At 43.2% G+C, this 19,244-nt stretch overlaps 1 protein-coding gene across 1 annotated transcript in view; it reads left to right on the forward strand.

Moving 5' to 3' along the window:
- MAMLD1 (mastermind like domain containing 1) overlaps positions 1-19,244 on the forward strand; it is an 82,274-nt gene that overhangs the window by 46,731 nt on the left and 16,299 nt on the right. Inside the window, exon 2 of the mRNA XM_051630406.1 lies at positions 1,139-2,836. Within this exon, the coding sequence (XP_051486366.1) occupies positions 1,139-2,836 (1,698 nt within the window). The remainder of the gene's footprint in view (positions 1-1,138; positions 2,837-19,244) is intronic.

The following is a 19,244-nucleotide window of genomic DNA, read 5'->3' on the forward strand; positions in this document are numbered from 1 at the left end:
TTTTTCCATGGTAGTAGATGACTGGCAGCACTTGCAATTGTAGGCCAGGGCTGGGAGAGGCTTTACTGTGAGCCAGCTGAGAGGAGCAGTGACTTTCCATGGCTTTCCCATTGCTGATTATATATTTTTATAAATGCCACCTCCCTGTATTGATAAACAAGGGCATAATGCTTATTTCCCTTAACTTGAAGCAACAATGTTAATGTCTGATTAATCTTATGACAGACGGGTCATGCTTGTTAAAATTGAAAGTCCCAGATTATTATATTTGGAAGAGATTGCCATATCATGATGAATTAGTATTAAAAGCATTGTTTTCAGTTTCACTTTCTTTAAATGTATAATGCAGGATTTTTTTCACTAAGATTTGTGGATTTACAACTCTACCATTTCTCGTAGATCAAGATACTTACATAATTGTATTTTTGATAACTTTTTTTATGAATGAGTTACAATCCTTCAAAACAGCAAAGCCCTTACTGTCTTAGGCTTCAAAGAATAAGCAAAAATTAAGAGGTTTAGCTGATATTTACTGGTTTCTGAAATCTAAACCATCTGTGATTAGGAAGCTTGAAAGTCTGTTTAGATAGATAGTTGAGAATTTGTTTTGGTTTGGTTTGTTCAGAAAGTATGCCAGCTATTTCAGATGTTCTGCCTATAAAGAATGTAAAACAATTTAGTTGTCTCAGGTCTGAATTTAATCCGAGCCACTGTCAGAAGGTCACTAGATTCAGCCCAGGGTTTCATTCAGATCTGCCATTGTTTAGACCTAAAAAATGTTACCATAAAAACATTGGCATGTTTGTTATTCAGGGAGTATAATGTCTTAATTGAAATGGTACCAGAAACTATTCAAAAAACTTCTATTACAGTTCACATGATAGACAGTATTTTATAGCTTTAACATCTGTTTTAAGACCAACATGTGAGATTTAGCCTTGGACTGACTGTAACTGTCTTGATTTCAGTGAAGTTGAACCCACTTAAATCCTGATTTAATTTGTTTTACATGATTGGTTTTTTAATGGTATGATTTAATTTTCTTTATCACCAACCCAGTGTTACCAAGTGGAGCTTCAGAGCTTGTTAAAATAAGGTCAATAATGGATTCTTCCTTCTTCCTTTTTTATTTTCCCAGTTACAAGGATCCATTAAAAGAAAGCTGGAGGATGATAGCTCTCCTGCCTCAGGTGGTGTCCCTGATGTCATCTTCCCAAATGACAGTAAAAGACTTTGTCTTGATGACGTAAATCTCGCCATGGGCCAAGGTGCCAACCCCAATGTGACGTGTCCAGAAATGCAAAGTTCTCCATTCCCCACCAGTCACAGTGCTCCTTCCCTGGGAGTCACGGGTCATTCGGTGCTCCTCGAAAACAATCACATGAATGGTGGTGGCATTGGTTCCCCGTTTTCAGTGCCACCCAACACAGAAATAAATCAGAAAGGGTCAATAGGAGGGCAAAACAATAGCATTGTCCACTATGATGAGAAGGGAAACAGCTTACAGTCTGTGGACCAAGAGCTGCAAGATCTATTGGAAGAGCTGACGAAAATGCCTGATCCTTCTCCCAATGACCTGGATCTGGAAAAGATTTTGTGCAGCAAGGCTGAAGAGCCACTTGGGCTGAGTCACTCTCAACAAACCATAAGTACCACTCCGAAGTCCTCCCCACAGAATTCCCACTTGGAGAACCATGTTGCTAATAAAGATTTTTCTCCAGGCTGCAATCCAACCAGTGGAGGATCTCCTCAAATGAGACCATCATCTGCTGGAGCAAACTTCCAAGTTCCTCCCTCAAACAAACCTGCTGCATCGCCCATCTCTACAGCAGCTCAGAGCAAGAACCAGCCACCACCGATGCTGCCAGTCCCCTTACCCAACATGCCTGCCTCCAACTGGCACGCTCAGCAGCTAAAGCAGCTGGCAGCTAGCAAGCAGGTGTCTACTACTAAGCAGCAAGTCCAGACTCCCAGCTGGCCGACTATGTCTCCTCCTGGTGTCTCTCCACCTTACAGGGCAGGATCATCCCCACACCATCAACCTTTCAGTCCTCAAAATGTTATGGTGTCTGGCATGCCTGCTAGTAATTTACCAGGAAACAACATTCAGAGTCCTCAAAACACTCTGCTTTCAAGCATGACTTCCAGCAACACCCCATCCAGTGGCCCTTCTCCTCCTTACGGGTCTGAGAAGCTCTCCAGTCCAGCTCTGAACCAGCAGCCCTTCAGCCCACAGAGCTCCATGCTGCCCACCCTGACAGCAGCCAGCTTACCAGCCAACAACATTAAAAGTCCACAGAACAACTTGGTTGCCAGCATGTCCTCTACCAATACTGGACCTTCTCCACCATACAGACCAGAAAAGCTGTCAAGCCCAGCTCTGCATCAGCAGCCCTTCAGTCCTCAAGGTACATTAATCTCTAACATCACTCCCACCAGCAACCCCACAAGTATGCAGAGCTCACTTTTTAAATCAATGACTACAAATCAATCAAAAAATATGAACATAATTATGCAACAGCCATCCAGTAGCTTACAGCCAGGTCTGGTGAACGAGAGCCCCGTTAGCCAAGACCAGTTTTCTTTCAATAACACCAAACCACTGTCTCACTTCGCCTCAGAGTCAGCTACTCAAAAGATGTCACCTCTGCCAGCAGGACAAGGGCAGCAGTCTCTCATTCACTATCTCCAGCAGCAGCAGCAGTCTCCAGCCACGGCACAGCCTCAGCAGGCAAACAACAGCCAGTTTCTCCAGCAGCAGTTTCGACAGCTGATCCAGCCCCATCGGATGCAGAGGCACATGCAGCCTGCCACGTTGCCATCTCAAAGCAGACAGGTGAGAACATCTCTTCCGGCTTATAGGCCTTATGTGAAAATGCTGAGCAATTTGTTTTCTTATTTTAATTTGTGTTTCGAATGTGACATTGCTAAACTTCTGAGGTGTGCACAATGTATGCAAGGATGAGGCAGTAACAACATCCTGGTGTTATCAGAGTAACTTTATTTCTTCAATTGAAATGTACTGTCATCCCACCATGCATTGTCTTTTCTAGCCCAGTGGAGAACTTTATGCTATTAGGTAAAACATATTTCATACCACTAAAATTATTTTTACATGTATAGGTGGTATTCTTATTTAGCTATATTGTAAGCTGCAGAGATCATGGAATGATAGAATCATAGAATATATTTTTTTTTTCCTTAGTGCCCTTCAACAAATTCATCTCTGTGTTACATTTCTGAGGCTAGAAAAGATCAGGTGGGGTGAGAAGTGAAATTAAATTATGACTCCTTCACGGACAGCAGGTCAAACAGCACAGCTCTCAAATAAGATAGAGGCAGACTTGAAATACCTGTTACCAGCATTTGCCAGAAGCAATGCCCTGCTTTGGATGAGGGCCATTCCCCACCCTCTGTTGATCTTCGATACCAACCGAGCTGGTAAATGCAAAAATGCAGCTGGCAGGAGTGAGGCACAGCCTGGATTTCTCTCCAGCAACCCTCTCCCTGAGACTGAAGGAGTGGTGCAAAGCAGCTGCCCACTAGCACTCCAGATAAGAGAGGCTGACTGTGACCAGGGACTTCAGAACAAGGAAGAGCTTGGGGACTCAGTCTGAGAGCAGCCTGGGTGCGAGGAATAAATAACTCCCTTTTGTTAGGAAGAACAGTAGGAAGCACAGTAGGAAGCAGATTGAACCTCACCACCAAAGCCAAGTACCTTGTTAGGCTGAACCAACACCTTGGAAGCAGAATCCTTCAAGCTGCTTAGCTGTGCACACAGGCACTCCCCCAGCTCCTCAGGAGGGATGGCAGCACTTCTCACCCAGCAAACCAGAGGCTGATCTCTGGAGCTCTGCTAGCTCCCCTGGAGAGCATGGTGCTTAGCTGGGGGATATGCTCCAAGCCTCAGTTTCTTTGATCTTCTTCCCTGCTAAGCAACTTCTTCTTAAAGAGGTGGATTTCTTCAATGTAGGTGACTTGGTGTAACCTTGTCCTGTGACAGCAGTAAGAAATAAGGGGATAGTTACTAAATGTCAGCTTCTTAGTGATAAATCAATGAGGTGCATTTCCACTGTGCTACTTCAGAATCAACTCACTCTTTTCCAAGTTGTGCACGCCCAGTACTCCCTTGCTTGGATTCAGCAGCTTAAGACAGACAGCTGGGAAGGACTGGAAACTTGCTGAATTTGCTTATCCAAATACATAACATGTAACATATATGGTTCACTTGAAAAGGTAGTCAATCTAAGGCCCCTAATTCAGCAAAGGCCTGAAACAATTACATTGTTTTAAGCACGTGAGGACCCTGTTGTGTTCAGTGGTACCCAAATTAAGCACAAAGTAGGGGGTCTTGCTGCTTGGGATCTAGGAATATGGATGGACATATGATTGAAAGTAAATTGCTGCAGTTTCATGAATTGCTGCCAATTAGGTGTTTTACTCTGGAAGCAGAATAATAGAATAACAGAATAAAAGAGGGTGAAGAATACATGCATGGTGTTTTACCACCTCTGGGAGGATGGCTGGTAAGTTGTTAACTGCAGTAACACAATCACTTTTGATCATATGTCCATAAACTTTGAGCATAGATTGATTTTTTAATTTTTTTTTCTGGCTTTCCAGCTAAGTGTGTGGAATTGCCACATGCCTGTTGGATTCCTGAGGTTTCCTGTCCCCTAGTTTTCCCTGTTTGGCATGTTTTTCTTACATTTCTGAACCCCCTACATCATTGATTAGCCAAAAAAAAAGAAAAAGGAAGAAAAATTCCTGCAGTGAGAGTCTTGAAATAGCCAGAGCAGCCCCTCTTCTAGCAGCTTTCCTGTCCTCTGCCTGTGCTGCATTTTTAGCTGATTCTCACTGGCAGGGAGAGAGTTATAATTTGGTGGCTATCAGTAAAGATCAAGGACAGTAAAGACAGTGATTACAGGTGATGAGCATTTTACATTTTCAGACTAGTTAGGTAAGCTTATGGTGCCTCCCTCGTTTTACAAGTTAGACTTATTACAATAATTACACACCAGATGACAGTGCTTCAGTTTTACAGGCTGTTCAGCTGCCGAAGAAAGATGGTGGATGTTCAGGAGTGGAACATTTTGTTAGGTTTTGATAACTTTACTGCAAATCTCATAGATGAAAATGGATCCTGTGTGCTGAACTAAAAGAAAAATGACATGGAAAAATATTCTAGGTAGGAAATCTAAAAATTCTGGGATACTTGCTGTTTCTTTGAATCTCACATGTAGGTCTGTTATTTGTCTGCAATAGATTCTTATTTACATTGAAACATTGATACTGAAATTTTGGACCTGAGCTGCTGTGTACCAATTTTATTCCATTATAGCAAAGTAGCTCCAGTGACTGTGGGTTTAATTTCCAGCAATGTACCCAGAGCTGAATCTGTACTCTGCAGAATCCGTGTGCCAGTTCTCTCCTGAGGCAGGTGATGAATAGGACTTTTCGGGCACAGAGCAGTTGTTTCATTAAAAGGTAAAATGTTAAAGGCTCAGAAGACAGGGGAAGCAACTTCTGCATCTTCAAAAATTAGTGAACTTCTGGTGGAAAATTGCCTTTTTTAGCCTCATTCACAGAAATTTGCTCCAAGACAAATAACAGCATTCCCTGGAATGTTGTTGAGTGTTTGAAAGTCATCGCCTTACTCTGTGTGTGTGTGTTTGTAAATGTGACTAAAATTTATAAAAAGAAGGCATAGCGCTCTCTTCTTTTGAGCAAGAGGTGCAGCTTTGTACAGAAGAAGAATGTGGATGGTGGCCAGTTGGAGGGAGAACAATAAACCATGAAATTTGATCCTTGTAGCAGGCAGAGCAGCATGAGGAAGAGAGCAGCAGAGGGGACATGGACCCAGAGTGAGCTTTTTGCTGTTGTTTTAATGTGTATTAAAGCCAAGGACTCCACATTCCAAAAGCTGAGTTGCTAGTGGTGCCTCACAGCTCTACCACTTTTGTACTTAATGATATATCTCATAAGTGTAATCAGCCAGCATCCCAGATCCTGTATTGCCTGCACAACTGGTAAATCTGATAAGGGCTAATCTTTTCCCATATGAAACACTATGTCTTTATTGTCAAGCATCGATGGATATAGGTTCAGGCACTGACAATTGGCACTGTGGGATATTGCAAAGCCTGATGGTGCTGATATGGCTCTTGTGGATATGTGCAGGTTTTCATTTTACTCATGTAGGACTGATACTTGATGAGTGAAATTGTACTCAAAGGTCAGGGCTCATAAATCCACAATATAAACATGGTAGTAAATGCCAGAGAGGCAAAGGTAGGCTCCAAAACTCTCACACACTGGTTTCCTGGATGAAGCTTCACCACTTGACTTTATTGGCTGTTTGTGGGTGCATAAAAAGCTGCGTTTGCCCAGACAGGTTTAAGAGTTGGGCATCTCCCTGATTTTCATGTCTAAATATAGTTTGTATTTGCAGATGTATTCTGGCATGTCAGATATATTGGGCCCAATTCTGCCTTCAGCAACGCTGATACAACATCAATGCTTCCAGAAGAGCTCTGCTCTTCCTCCTGCTGAGATAAGAATAGACACTGGTCTTTGAGAACAGGAAGGAGGGTTCCCCTGAAGGCAGGAAAATGAGCCCATGCTCTTTGCAGCCTGGAATGAAAGAAACCCTTTGGGTGGCCATTACTTTTCCAAGCCCAAGTTTGTCTGAGTTAAAATTGCAGGGTCTTGGGGAGGAAGGCAGTATTGCCCACTGCTCTGCATGTGAAATGTGGAAAATGCAAATTAAAAGGTTGTTTTGTTGGGGGGAGGTAGCTAATAAATAGCCATTGTTTGGGGGTGGACAAACTGTGCATTTCTGAGCTCCACTTGTGCTATAGGAACCAAATGCACTATTCTTAGAGCCCTCCACATTCCTGCTGACATGCAGATAGTTGTACACTGGATTGTCAGTGAAGGGTATGTTTGTTACAGCTCCATTGCCAAAAATGATGGTGAAGAAAAAAAATGTAGGAGAAGAGACAGAGAGAGAAATAATAGTATTTGCAGTAAAAATTGCTATATTTTACTATGTATGGACTGCGTATAAGATAGTGAAGAGCATGCTGAAGACTAAAAAAAACCCTGAGAAGGACTTCAAAGCATTTCTTTAACTGTGGTAAAAGCAGCAATACAGTATCTGAGTTGGCAGAGTAAATGATAGGTTGCAGAGAAACACCAAAACCCCTGAGCTAGATTAAATATTCTAGGAGGGGAAAAAATTAAACAAAAAATCTTGTTTCTGAGCATGAGTTCTCTAAATATAGAAACAAAACTGAAGAAGAAATGCACTGTTCTAAAGAGCAAAATGACCCAGAGCTTAGATGTCAAAGGTTAAACAAATACAATGGAACACAAAATACAGCTTTTATTAATATAAACAGAAATGTTAATACCACGGGCTGATTCCTGGGTGTCCTGTGCTATGTGAAGTTTTTTCTGCCTGTGAAAAGTCAGTGCACCGTGACTGTTAGGTGAGACTGTTCTGATTGAGCAGCTCTTCACGTTTATAAGCTCTGATGCAGATAGATTAAGAGTCAGGAAAAGCAGAGAACACAGCCCAAAGCATCTGAGTACATACAGTCCTCTTTGAGTACTGGGAAAAATCGTGTTTTATTTGGGATGTCCGGGATGTCAGAAGGAGTCTTCCTAACACAAAATAACTATGCTAGTATGTATTATTATTATTATTAAGACCAAAATTACTGGCCAGATCTGCAGTTTCAACATCCCCTCCCTCTTTTCTTGAAGTGTCAAACTTATCTTTAAAGCCACTTTGAATGAAGTTCCTTCTTTTTCTTTTTCTTTCTGCTTTTCTTTTTCTTTCTCTTTTTCTCCTCCTTTTCTTTTTCTTTTGTTTTCTTGTTTTTTTCATTTTGTCTGGAAAAAGTTTTTTAAATATTACTTTTTTTTTCTTTTACTAATGCTGTGGAAAAGAAAAACAGATTTGATTTCAAAGGGCAATGGTAGCACAATACTGAAGCAAAGCCTTTGAGGGAGTGGAGAGCTTTTGAAGGCAAAGCAACAAGCCCTTCAGCTAATTAAGTGCCTTTGAATAGGCGAATAAAGGAAGCTGGTGATGAATCTGGATTACAGAGAGCAATACAGCTGAGCCTGGAGTTTGACCTCTCCACAGATGTAAAAACATCATCTTGAATGGTCATTTCTGAATTTATATTTCTCTGTGCACTTGCAACTGAGTTGATTTTTTTTTTTTTCTCCCCCAAACTTGAAGATTGTCCCCTCCCTTCTTCCAAGAGAGTCTGAAAGGATCTTGACTGAATCTATTGGACTGGCATCTTCTTCCTTCTCCCTCCACTTTGAATAAATAATGTAAGATAAGTTTTGGAAAGTAAGGACTGAACTTATAGAAAGAAAGAGGGTATTTGGCCTCAACATGCCAACAGTAATACAGCATTTTCAGAAGTGCAGTAATCAAGATAAAAAACTGAGTTCCCATCGGATCTTCTCAACCATTGCTCTTTTGCAGTGTGTTTGAAATCCTGTGTGTTGTCTTCTTCTCTAGATTGCAGGTCCTTCAAAGCATTTCCCTGTTGTAGTGGAGCCCTTGAAGCCATGTCTTAACCTTCTCAGTTCTTTGGCCTGTATTTTAAGATGTTTATAGGCATTAATACTTCTATCAGCTCTGCCTAATGCACTCATCATTCCTTCCAGTTCAGCTGTCTGTTGTGCTGAAAGCACTTTTGGCCACCACATAGCACATCATTAGAGGAAGCAATCTGCAGAGGAGAAGCTTGTAAATAGATCAGATCCTTCTGAACACCATGTGGGGAGCATCCTCCCCCACCCTCACAATCGTCCTCCTTTTGGATCCAAAATGAATGTGGACACTACATCAAAGCTGCAGCACTTTTCTCAATCCAGCCGGGTCTTTCCTTTAGCTACAACCTGTTTAATAAGATGGAAGATGTTCTGCCACCAGTTTAGCACTTAGGACACAGACAATTCTATGGGAATCTCACACTGGACAAATTAAAATGTACTTGGAAAGGAAAAAAACTTGGGAAGTTCTATGAACACCAGGATAGGGTGTTGAATTTCAGCCTGACAAGCAGCTTTTAATGAGTTTCCCGGTGCCCAGGACACAGGCTGGAGGTCAGGCTGTGTCCCCCCCTCTGGGGGCCACAGGGCAAGCAGAGGAGCATGAGCCATCACACACGGGTTCTGCACTAACTTTAAAAAAACCCTTGTGAAAACATGTTCTGACACCAATTTGTACCCAAACCACTGTGATCCTGCCAGCTGAACTGGGCAGTTTCTCTTGGGTTTTCTAGGCAGCTTGGTAGCAGTGTTCATAAGTGTTCCTGGGCTAAACATCAGCTGAATCAGGCCCTAAACGCAGACATTCTTGCTTGCCTTATTTTCAACTAACACATTTTGCTTTCTTTATTACTATTTAAAACAACAACAACAACAAAAACCCCACACAAAAAATCCACAAAAAAACACACCCAAGCCATCTTTAATTTATAAGCAGTTGAGCAAAAGGTTTTGAAGATTATTTTTTTCTCAACTGTGCCCTTAGATGCAATGAAGTTATAAACACCCTCTGAATCCAGGGAGCAACTTTCTCACTGTTTGGCTTCATAACGAATGGCATGACTTCCTTCTGTGTATGAGTTTTAAAAATAACAACAGGAACAGAGGTTACTGCTGGGTAAGACACACTACTGGCACCCTCACTTAGAAGTCAGTGCACCTGTAATTCTTATATTGAAAAGGTTTGTTCATGGCATGGTGTGCTGATGAATAGCAATGAGGAAATGGTTTCCATGACCCTATTGTACACCCAGCACATTTCACCTGTGCTGTAAATTCCCATTAATATCAGAACATCTTAATTCCAGTTTTTTCTCACATTTGTAGAAGATAGATTTGTTTGCTGTCTGTATTTTCTAAATAATGGCAGTTTGGGGAGCTTGTTTTGAACGAAAAGCAGCCTGGCTTTCAGAAGATGTGCTCACTCCCCTAAAGCCATGCCCTTCTTACTACCTGAAATTGGCTGCTTAAATTAATAATTAATGTTAATACTTTGTGCAGTGATGCTGTGAGGGCATGGCTTGTACCCTTCATTTTTGGGGTGATCTCTATCTGGTCTTGTCTTGTAGCCGTCTAAAGTTACATCTGTACTCCACAAGGCAGAAATATTTACAGAACCAAAGTCTAATTTAGCAATTAGAATAAAAAGCAAACAGATAGAGAGGAGCTAGTCCCTGGGATGCTGTTAAATGGTGTGCGTGGCGCCAGAGGGCGGTTCAGCAGGGTGGGGTGACAGGACCAGCCTACTTTGTCCTGCTCTGCTCCTCTGTCATTTCTGCCTCACTGCAGTAAACGCTGCACACAAAATAAAAGTACAAACATGTTTTGTTTCAGATGCAATACCTAGAAATAACTTTCCTGGTAAAATGAACTCAGTCCTTTTTTTTTTTTTTCTTTTTTCTTTTTTTTTTTTTTCCTCTGGGCATTTTGGAGAAATTTCAGTGTGTGGGTGGGGGAAAACAAAGCCGTGGCTGTAAACAGGAACTGATATTGTCTCCGTGTCTGAATGGGGAGAGAAACTGAACTGGCCTCGGTGGTTCTCTTGTACATCTGCAAATCTGGAAACACTGGGATGATTCACGGTTTGCTGATTAATACAGGAGCAAGCAAAATGGTGTGAATTAACGGCCATTACAGAGCTGGGAGGGATGGCAAATATCCCCCTAGAACAAATGATGTTTCACAAAGATTGCTTAGAGGAAGAGGTAATGGGTCTTAAATACAAATCAGAAGCAGTCCCATCAAAGCTGTTAACATTAAGGTTGGAAAGCCAAACACTATTACGAGCTGTCTTCAAAACCTGACCATTTAGGAAGCGTATCAGTTTGTTGGGTTGGCTGTGTAATATTTCTGTCTTGAGCACTTTGGACTATTTCAAGCAGCTGACACTAATAATTGATAGAAATCCACAATCAGAATGTAGCAGCTCTTCTTAGGGCTTTGAAGGCTAATTACTCTATTAGATGTGTGTTTTAAATTTTTTTTTTTGTAGCATATTTAAAGGCAAATGCTATCATTAGCAGCACATAGTTCTTAAAAGCACTGCTGTTAACAAAAAGTAATCCCATATTACAATTTAACCCTTTGATATGGGAATGTTAGAAGACAGGAAACACATTACTTTAGCATAAATAATATTCTGTATATAACCAGCAAAATTATTTAACATTTCTCTAAGAAAAGTGCAATACTTTAGATCAGTGTCAGACAGATGCAGGTGTGAATGGACAAGCTGTGCTGAGCTGTTTTTCCCCATTACAGAATTGATAACAGACCCACAAGGAGGGTAAACCCTGTAATGTAGACAAAATAATATGATATCCCAGTCTAAGACATTACATTAACAGCTTGATCTTGTAAAGATTCAAACACACACCTAAATTTACGCAGTGGGAGGTCGTTCCAGGATGACTGCAGGATTATTCCTGAGAGCACAGTGAATCATGTATGTATATAACCTTTGTATGCTCAAGAAAGACCAAAGGTGGAGGAAAAGGATGCAGCAAAGGGCACAGTAATCATTGGCAAAGGCATGTTAGCACTACAATACAAAGACAGCATTGGAAGCTTTGGTGCACTTGTTCCTACCTCAGCTCAATTTTACATTTTAATTTTTTTGGCTTTTCCGGGTTTTTTTGTGTGTGTGTTTTGTTTGGGTTTTTTGTGTGTGTGTGTGTGGATTTTGTGTGTGTGTGTGTGTGTTGTTTTTGTTTTTTTTTTCCTGGGGGTTAGTATCCATGTTTTGTAAACGTGCCAAAGCTTGAATAAGTTTGTTTCAATCAGTCCAACGATTATTTGCAGTCCTCTGGGGTTTGTTTCTTACAGTCATGAATTGCAGAAGCAAAACTTGCCCCTTGCAGGAAGAAAAGCTGCCCCCTCCTCTCGGGCACAGCAGTAACAAAAGAAAATGAGGAAAAAAAGTAGTATCTTAACAAAGAGTCCCCCTCTCTCTTTTATGCCTGCAGGCTGCTCATGTTAACGTGTTTCTTCACTTTCCAGAAAGATGAGGACGTACTATCCTGGGATACCAGTAGTATGTATCCCTGTCATTAACAAATCTGTTTCTCTCAGTACTTAAATACTCAGGGCTTTTGGAAGCTTCTCTTTGCATTACAAATGTGTTTAATATTCCTTTTATTCTCTGGGATTACTAAGTATAAACTGCGACTGGGCTGGGCTGAGGGGCAGTTTGCACGGCACTTGTGGCTGGGCAGTGTGTTGTCTTTGACCAGCGCTCCGCAGGGCGTGTTGAAGGAATGAATGAACGATCGCTGGAGCATTCTTTTTTGTTGTTGTTTCTTTCTCCTTTCCAGCTCAGTCAGCACACTTTCTGCAGCAGCATTTTTAGTTTTCTGCATGGAAATGTGGTGTTTGGCAGAATAGATGTCTAACAAGGATGAGATACTTTTTTCTCCTTTCCCTCTTCTCCCCAGAGATACCCTGTGACTTCCTCTATTAGTCCATTAATCGCCGTAGCTCAAAATTCAGTCTGATCAAAGGAGCAGAACGAGGTTGAAAAGTGCAGATTCTGGCAATTGACTGTTTAGAGTCCCCGCTGAGCTCATTTAGAGCTGGAATTAAGCTATTCCTGCTGCATTTTTCGTCCTTGGCTCGGCAGCTGTGCCGTGCCGTGCCGTGCTGTGCCGGGGGAGGCCGGAGACAGCCCGGCCCTTCCCGCAGCCGCGGCCCTTCCCGCAGCCGCGGCCCTTCCCGCAGCCGCGGCCCTTCCCGCAGCCGCGGCCCTTCCCGCAGCCGCGGCCCTTCCCGCAGCCGCGGCCCTTCCCGCAGCCGCGGCCCTTCCCGCAGCCGCGTTGCTGAGGCTCCCGCTGCCAGGAGGCAGCTGAGGGATCCTGCCCGCGGCCGATAAGAAGGCCCGCGTTTCGGTTGCGTTAGCGGTTAGGAAGAGTGGAGAACTTGTTAACCTGAGGGTGCAGGGTTAAAATTTGATGACCCCGTGGGTTTTGTTTTGTTTTTGTGTTTTTTTTAATGTAAGCCTCAGGTTTCGGTCTCTTCAGGTCGGTGCGCGGGCTTGGAGTGGGGAGGAGAGAATTAGAAAAACGATGTAAACAGGAAATTTGTAAACAACGTGAAGTTTCTGGTTAAAAGTTTTCTTCACGGTGTAATGACTCACTTAAAGAATACAGTTGTTTTTCATGCCTGTTTATACGTGCAGTTAGAAACTGGTGCTGTTTTCTTGCAGTAATAGTCTTGTTGGTGCTTGTTTGCTTAAGGCAAAAAATGCAGACTGCCCATACCTGTGTTGTTCGCTGCAGATTAACATCTGGTTTTGCAATCCTTACACATCTCAAATTCCTATTGATGTAACCAGGAGTTACAAGTTCTCCAGGAACAGCGTTGGACTCTTGGTGTCATTATGTGTGATTCTACAGTTCCCCATAGTGTGCTAATATTTCTCAAACAGAGATAGAGTAATCTGGTGTGTAAGTTCTTCTCTCATTAAAGTGAATTATTGTTACTGAAATGTGAATGGCATTCGATTATCAGAAGATATTATGTATTTAATGGTTTAAGAGTGCTTAAGGTCATCGAGAACAGAGAAATGCTGATACCATCACCACAGACTGTTTGATGACCCTGAAATGTGAGTAAGCCTTTAGCTGAAAGAAGTTTTGCAAGACATATTGGTGTTTTCCCATAGTTTAGGACTTTGTCTAAAATCCCCAGCATTTATTTATGCTGTCTTTTACTTAAAAAAAATAAATAAGAACTGACAATTTATTAAGAAACAATATTTTCAGTTAGGGGAGAAAAGGACAAATCCATTTCATGCCCAGTTCAGAGTTTGAACTTTTTCCTACATAGATGGCATCTATATGTTTGTAAATTTTAATTTAAAAAAACCCAGCTGACATTTATGAGTGACCCTATGTGGAGTAAGATTAGAAAGGGTCTCCCAGTTTAGGTTTGCAGCTCCATTCTAGGTTGGCACAGTACATAACACTATGGTGCTTTACCTTAGAGAGGTTTCCTGAGATTTCATGCTTAAGAAGGCATTTGTCAGTATGGTGAGCTAAAATCTTGCTCTCTCTGTGTATTCTTATTTTTTCTACTTATGATAACATGAGGCTTTTCATAAGATGTACTGCTATCTATCTGCATTTAATATATGCAATTTTGCCTATTTCTGTCTTGATTAAGCTGGAGGGAGGGTACCTACCTGCTGTCTAGATTACTGTCAAATTTAACTGAAAGTACAGTTGAATTGTGCTCTCTTCTCCAAACAGAGCCTATTTTCTCTTTCTGTCTGGGTGCTAAAAGGCTTTTACTGCTTGCACTAACATTTTCCAAATAACACATTTTTGCCAGTTTCTGAAGAAATAGCAGAACAAGTACCACCTTAGACTTGCTGGAAGGAGTCCTGCACCATGGATTATAAAATGAAACAGTTGGCCAGAATAAGGAATTAAAGTAATCCCTGATATTAGGAACATGGAAATGAGATGACCTTCTGTATATGCCCTGTGTGAGGTTCTAACCCAGTTGCACTATAGGCCCCCCTATACCACTGTCCCTCCCTACCTTTACTGTGCAGGAAACGAAAGACCAGACATTCTGCTGGGGAACTGGAACACATGCTTGCAAATATTACAGACTTTACATGCATTGTATTTTTACCAGTAGTTCATGATTGGAATCACAGGAAGGAAATGAGCAGAAAACATCCTATTCTATCTCTATATAAAATCTTGCTTGTGAAAGATATAGTTACCACAATAATGATCAGATGCTAATTGATTCATTGTGCTGGGAGACAAGCACTGAGCAGAGGAGCCAGCAGGGTCATTTTCTTGCTCCAACTCCACTTTGGTTGTTTGCTGAGGAAGGGCAGGAGAGGGTTATAAAGCTGCTGTCACTACATTCAGCGCATGTTTTTCTCAGAAAAGAAGAGACGCCGCCAGCCAAGATCTCTTTCCTTTGGAAATTGTGGCTGGGAAGGGCCCCTTTGGCTCAGCAGACAAAGTGGGCAGTCAGACAGCCCCTTTCCTGAATCCCAGGCAGGCACCAGACGGCTGAAGGAAGAGAGGCACCAGGCTGAATTAGATTGCCTCCTGCTTTGGACAGTAAGGCAGAGAGGCAGGCTTAATTGCTCGGCAGCTGTTCATTTTTTCCCCTTCTCCCTCCCCTGCCCTTCTCTCCCTCCTCCCAGCTGACCCTGGCAGCAGCCACAGCTGAAGCCCCAAGGAAACCTCCCCTACTTGAGGAGAACTATCAAAGGTTTCTGGACTCACTTTTATCAGCCTTTATACCTTTCCCTCAAGTTCAGCAGCAAACAGGAAGATAAAATATTAAGGGAAAAAAACCTCTTTGACATAATCTTGTAATTTGTCACTGTTTTTCTGGGTTAGTTTGTACACAGGTTTCTGAACACCGGTGACGGCCAGGGGCAGGCTGGGATAGGGGACAGAGCAGTGACAAGCAGGCATCTCGGGTGGCAGCTGGTGTCAGTGCTGGCAGGTCCTGGCATCCCATCTGAGCAGACAGAGCAGGAGACCCTTCGAATGAGCCTCCTGCCATGTGGCACAACCCACTGCAGGATTTACGAGACATCTGAGATTTCCTCTCCAGAGCTGCGAGGCCGTTTACAGAGAGCTCCCAGCCAGCTGCCTGGCAGCCTGAATGTCAGTGGGGTTGTTTCGGTGGTGCTCTCACCAGTGAAAGAGCCTCAACAGCAAAATGTTCCTGGCCTGACTGGTAAAGATTTTTCTTTGTTGGAGAACTTGCAGGGGTCTCCATCCCTCGAAAGGTGGCTCAGGCCAGACTTGCAGTTTTGCATGTATCTCATAATCCCAAACTGTCTGAACCTTATGTTTGTGCAGGAAACCGAGTTTGTTTCCTTAATTGTTCTCACTCCACTCTCAGATCTAAACATTTGAGAATGTGTTTCCATGCCTTAGCAGTGGGGCTGCAGTCAGCTTCCCACTCACCTGCCTTGGCAGCGAGGGGCTTTGCTGGTCTGCTGCTCAGCCAGCCTTCCTGGGCCTGGTCACCTCCAGCAGCAATGTCAAGCTAACCCAATTTTGCAGCTGGTATCGAGCGCCACAGGCAAGCTTTGTAGATGTCTCTTTAATTCCTGCACTTGTAGAATTCAGGGTATATTTTCCCTCCAGTTCCACTGACTCACACAGTGCCTGGGGGCAGAGGCAGGAGGAGAACAAGGCGGCTGTAACCCAGGTCTCATGTACTCATCTGGTAAAGCCAGTCGTCAATAAGCCTTTCCTCTCTCTGTCCACAAAGATAGCCTCTCTCGGGAGCCTGTTTGGCCTCCCAGTTATAATTACAGCATCAGTAGTTTTGTGCTTGACTGTCCTCCTAGGCCAACTGCTTCTCCTCTGCCAGGGAGTTATGTCTGGGTGACAGCATTGACATGGGAAATGCCTGGAGAGCCCGTGTGCAGCCCCGCGCTGCTCAGGAGCAGGGGCTGTCATGGCACACTAATCTCTTTATACAGGACATAGTTGCTGCTTGTTTTTATGATATCTTTAACAGCATAAACCAGAACTTGAGGGTGGGCATCAGTGCAGGTTTTTGGCATGTTTCTTTTAAGGCACAAAACTTTGATGGAGATCTTTGCTCAGGGCCACTGGAGAGATGGAGGGTGTCACTCCTGGCGAGGTAGTGCCGCTACCAGATGCCTTGGTGGTCAGAAGGATTTGCATCTGTAAGAAATGGATTTAAAAATAAGGTACAGTAGCATGTTAGTGACTTTTTTTTATTTTTTTAATCCGTTCAACATGCAGCCTACAACGCAGCTCTGCCAGTTAGATTTGAATTAAAACCGGCTCCACAAGCTACAAAGGCTCTTGATCCTCATTGCTGGGACCGGAAATCTATTGTGGCATCCTGATTAGTGCTGGTGAAATCAGAAACCTTTCTTGGGGCAGATAACAATCTCACAAATGAAAATATAACCTGTTAATCCTGAATTTTGACAAGGAAGGTTATGCAACTCCAGGCCAAATCCCAGATGTGTCCTATCCATGTGCCCCTTGGTCAGAAAGTATTTGCTGATAGGGAAGGGTGAGAAGGGTGGGATTGCACCCCTGCAATACTCCCTCCCAATAGCACCCCTGCTTTATGCCAGGTGTGTGGCTAGAGGCAGGAGGAGGGGTGCTGGTGTTGGGGGATGAGGCTCAGCACAGGAATTGGGGTTCATATGTTGGGACCTACCCCTCTGAGGCTCTTGGCTGAAGTGTCTTATGATGAGGCCTCTATTTAATGTTCCTACCCATGCCAGTTGCTGTTGCCAAAGAAGGGGTGGTCTTTCTGGGGCCACACATGCTTTTGCAGTCCCATAATAGTCCCTTTAATTATGGGTAACAATAAGTTCTGTTTTTCCCTATGTTAATAACAAGTTCAAGGGTATAAATAACTCTGCAATTAAAACAAAACGCCTAATGATTTACCATTTGACACCTATGCAATCTACTGGAGCCTTGGCTGTGCAAGGAATTTTTTCTTCTGCCCTGAATATTTTATAATCGTTTTACATGGAGCACATAGATGCTGCAGTCATTAAGAAATACAAACCAAGGTACATTGTGACACCAGGGAGCAGAGAACAAATACCTGTGCCTGTGCCGAGGCTGTAGAGAGCCCTCGTTTTGGAAGTGCAGCCATGGCTTGTTTGACTACTCCTGTATATTGACCTTTGTTTTTTAAGAAAAACACAAAACAACCAGGATTGCTTTATTGTAGGACCCATTAAATCCTTCAGAGACTTTGCAGTGTCTGTTGATAAGAGCAGCACACGTGTGACCATGTACTGCAGTCTGTGAACCTCTGTCTCTCCGCTGCATTTGGATGTTTGCAGGCAGATGCTGCATGTCCCTTGCTTTGTGCATTGGGAAGAGCCAGTCTATAAAAAAAAAAAAAAAGTGGAATTAGGCCTGGGGATCTAATCACATCAGCCAAGGAGATAGGGGCCATAGGAGAGGGGAATTTACCTCTGCTTTCAGTGGGGAGGCATGGAGTGTTGTGTCTTGCTTCCGAGACTGGATGTGATGTGTTTGATGTGGAGCCTGCAAAAGGAGTTGCTTAAATATACAAGCGTGCCTAAAAATATAAAAATAAAAGCAGTGCTATTTTAAGACTCAGGCATCAGGGATTATAAATAGCCCAGCTGGTGTGTTACTCCTGACTGGGTGTGTCGGTCCTAAAACATCACCACAACTGTCACTTCCCTTTGAAGCAGCTTGTTGGCTAATGACTGCGGCGATGGAGCCTCCTCTGCCTTCCCATGTTCTCTTGATAAGCACAGGTCAATGATAAGATGCTCTCCAGGCTGACGTGTCCATCACACAAGCCCTCATTTTGCCAGCTTGGGCCTGCAAGGACACACAAATGGAAAAGTGGGGTCAGACTGGCAGGGAGGGCTAGGAGCTAGGGCTCAGTGGTGGGAGGGTACGGTGGAGCTGGCTCTGCTGAGGGCACGCTGGAGCCCGGGCTGCTGAACCCGGCACAAAAGGACTTGTGACATGTGGGTTTAGCTCTCTCAGCTGTCAGCTTTCTTCAGTGACTAGTTGAGATTCATCTGCCTGCTCCCCTAATTTAGGCTCCTCCTGTGGCCAGAAAATATCTTTAGAAGGTAATTTCACCTCGCTCTAATGTGAACCTCTGAGATGTGATGGAGGATTGCACTCTGTGGTCAGGTAAGCCTGGACAGCACGCTTAGGCTTGGCCCTTGACTGCTGGGCTACCTTCATTCTCCAACTTTGGAGGTGGCAGCAGTTGTGGTGATACTTTGGGGCCTACAGGAAAGCTGGAGAGGGACTGCTTACAAGGGTGTGTAGCAGTAGGATGAGGGGAAATGGTTTTAAACTAGAGCAGGGTAAATTGAGATTAGCCATTAGGAAGAAGTTCTTTACTTTGAGGGTGGTGAAGCACTGACTCAGGTTGCCCAGAGAGGTGGTGGAGGCCCCATCCCTAGAGACATTCAAGGTCAGGCTTGACGGGGCTCTGAGCAACCTGATCCAGTTAAAGATGTCCCTGCTCAGTGCAGGGGCATTGGACTAAATGACCTTTGAAGGTCTTTTCAGCCCAAACCATTCTGTGATTCTATAAAAAGTCTGTGAAGTTGGAAGTCATATAGGTACCTTAAACAGCTGATTTCTGCCTCAGAAAGCATTTTTGTTTCTGTCCTTTTT

The sequence above is a fragment of the Apus apus genome, chromosome 12 (genome assembly GCF_020740795.1).
Source record: "Apus apus isolate bApuApu2 chromosome 12, bApuApu2.pri.cur, whole genome shotgun sequence".
Lineage (NCBI taxonomy): Eukaryota > Metazoa > Chordata > Aves > Apodiformes > Apodidae > Apus > Apus apus.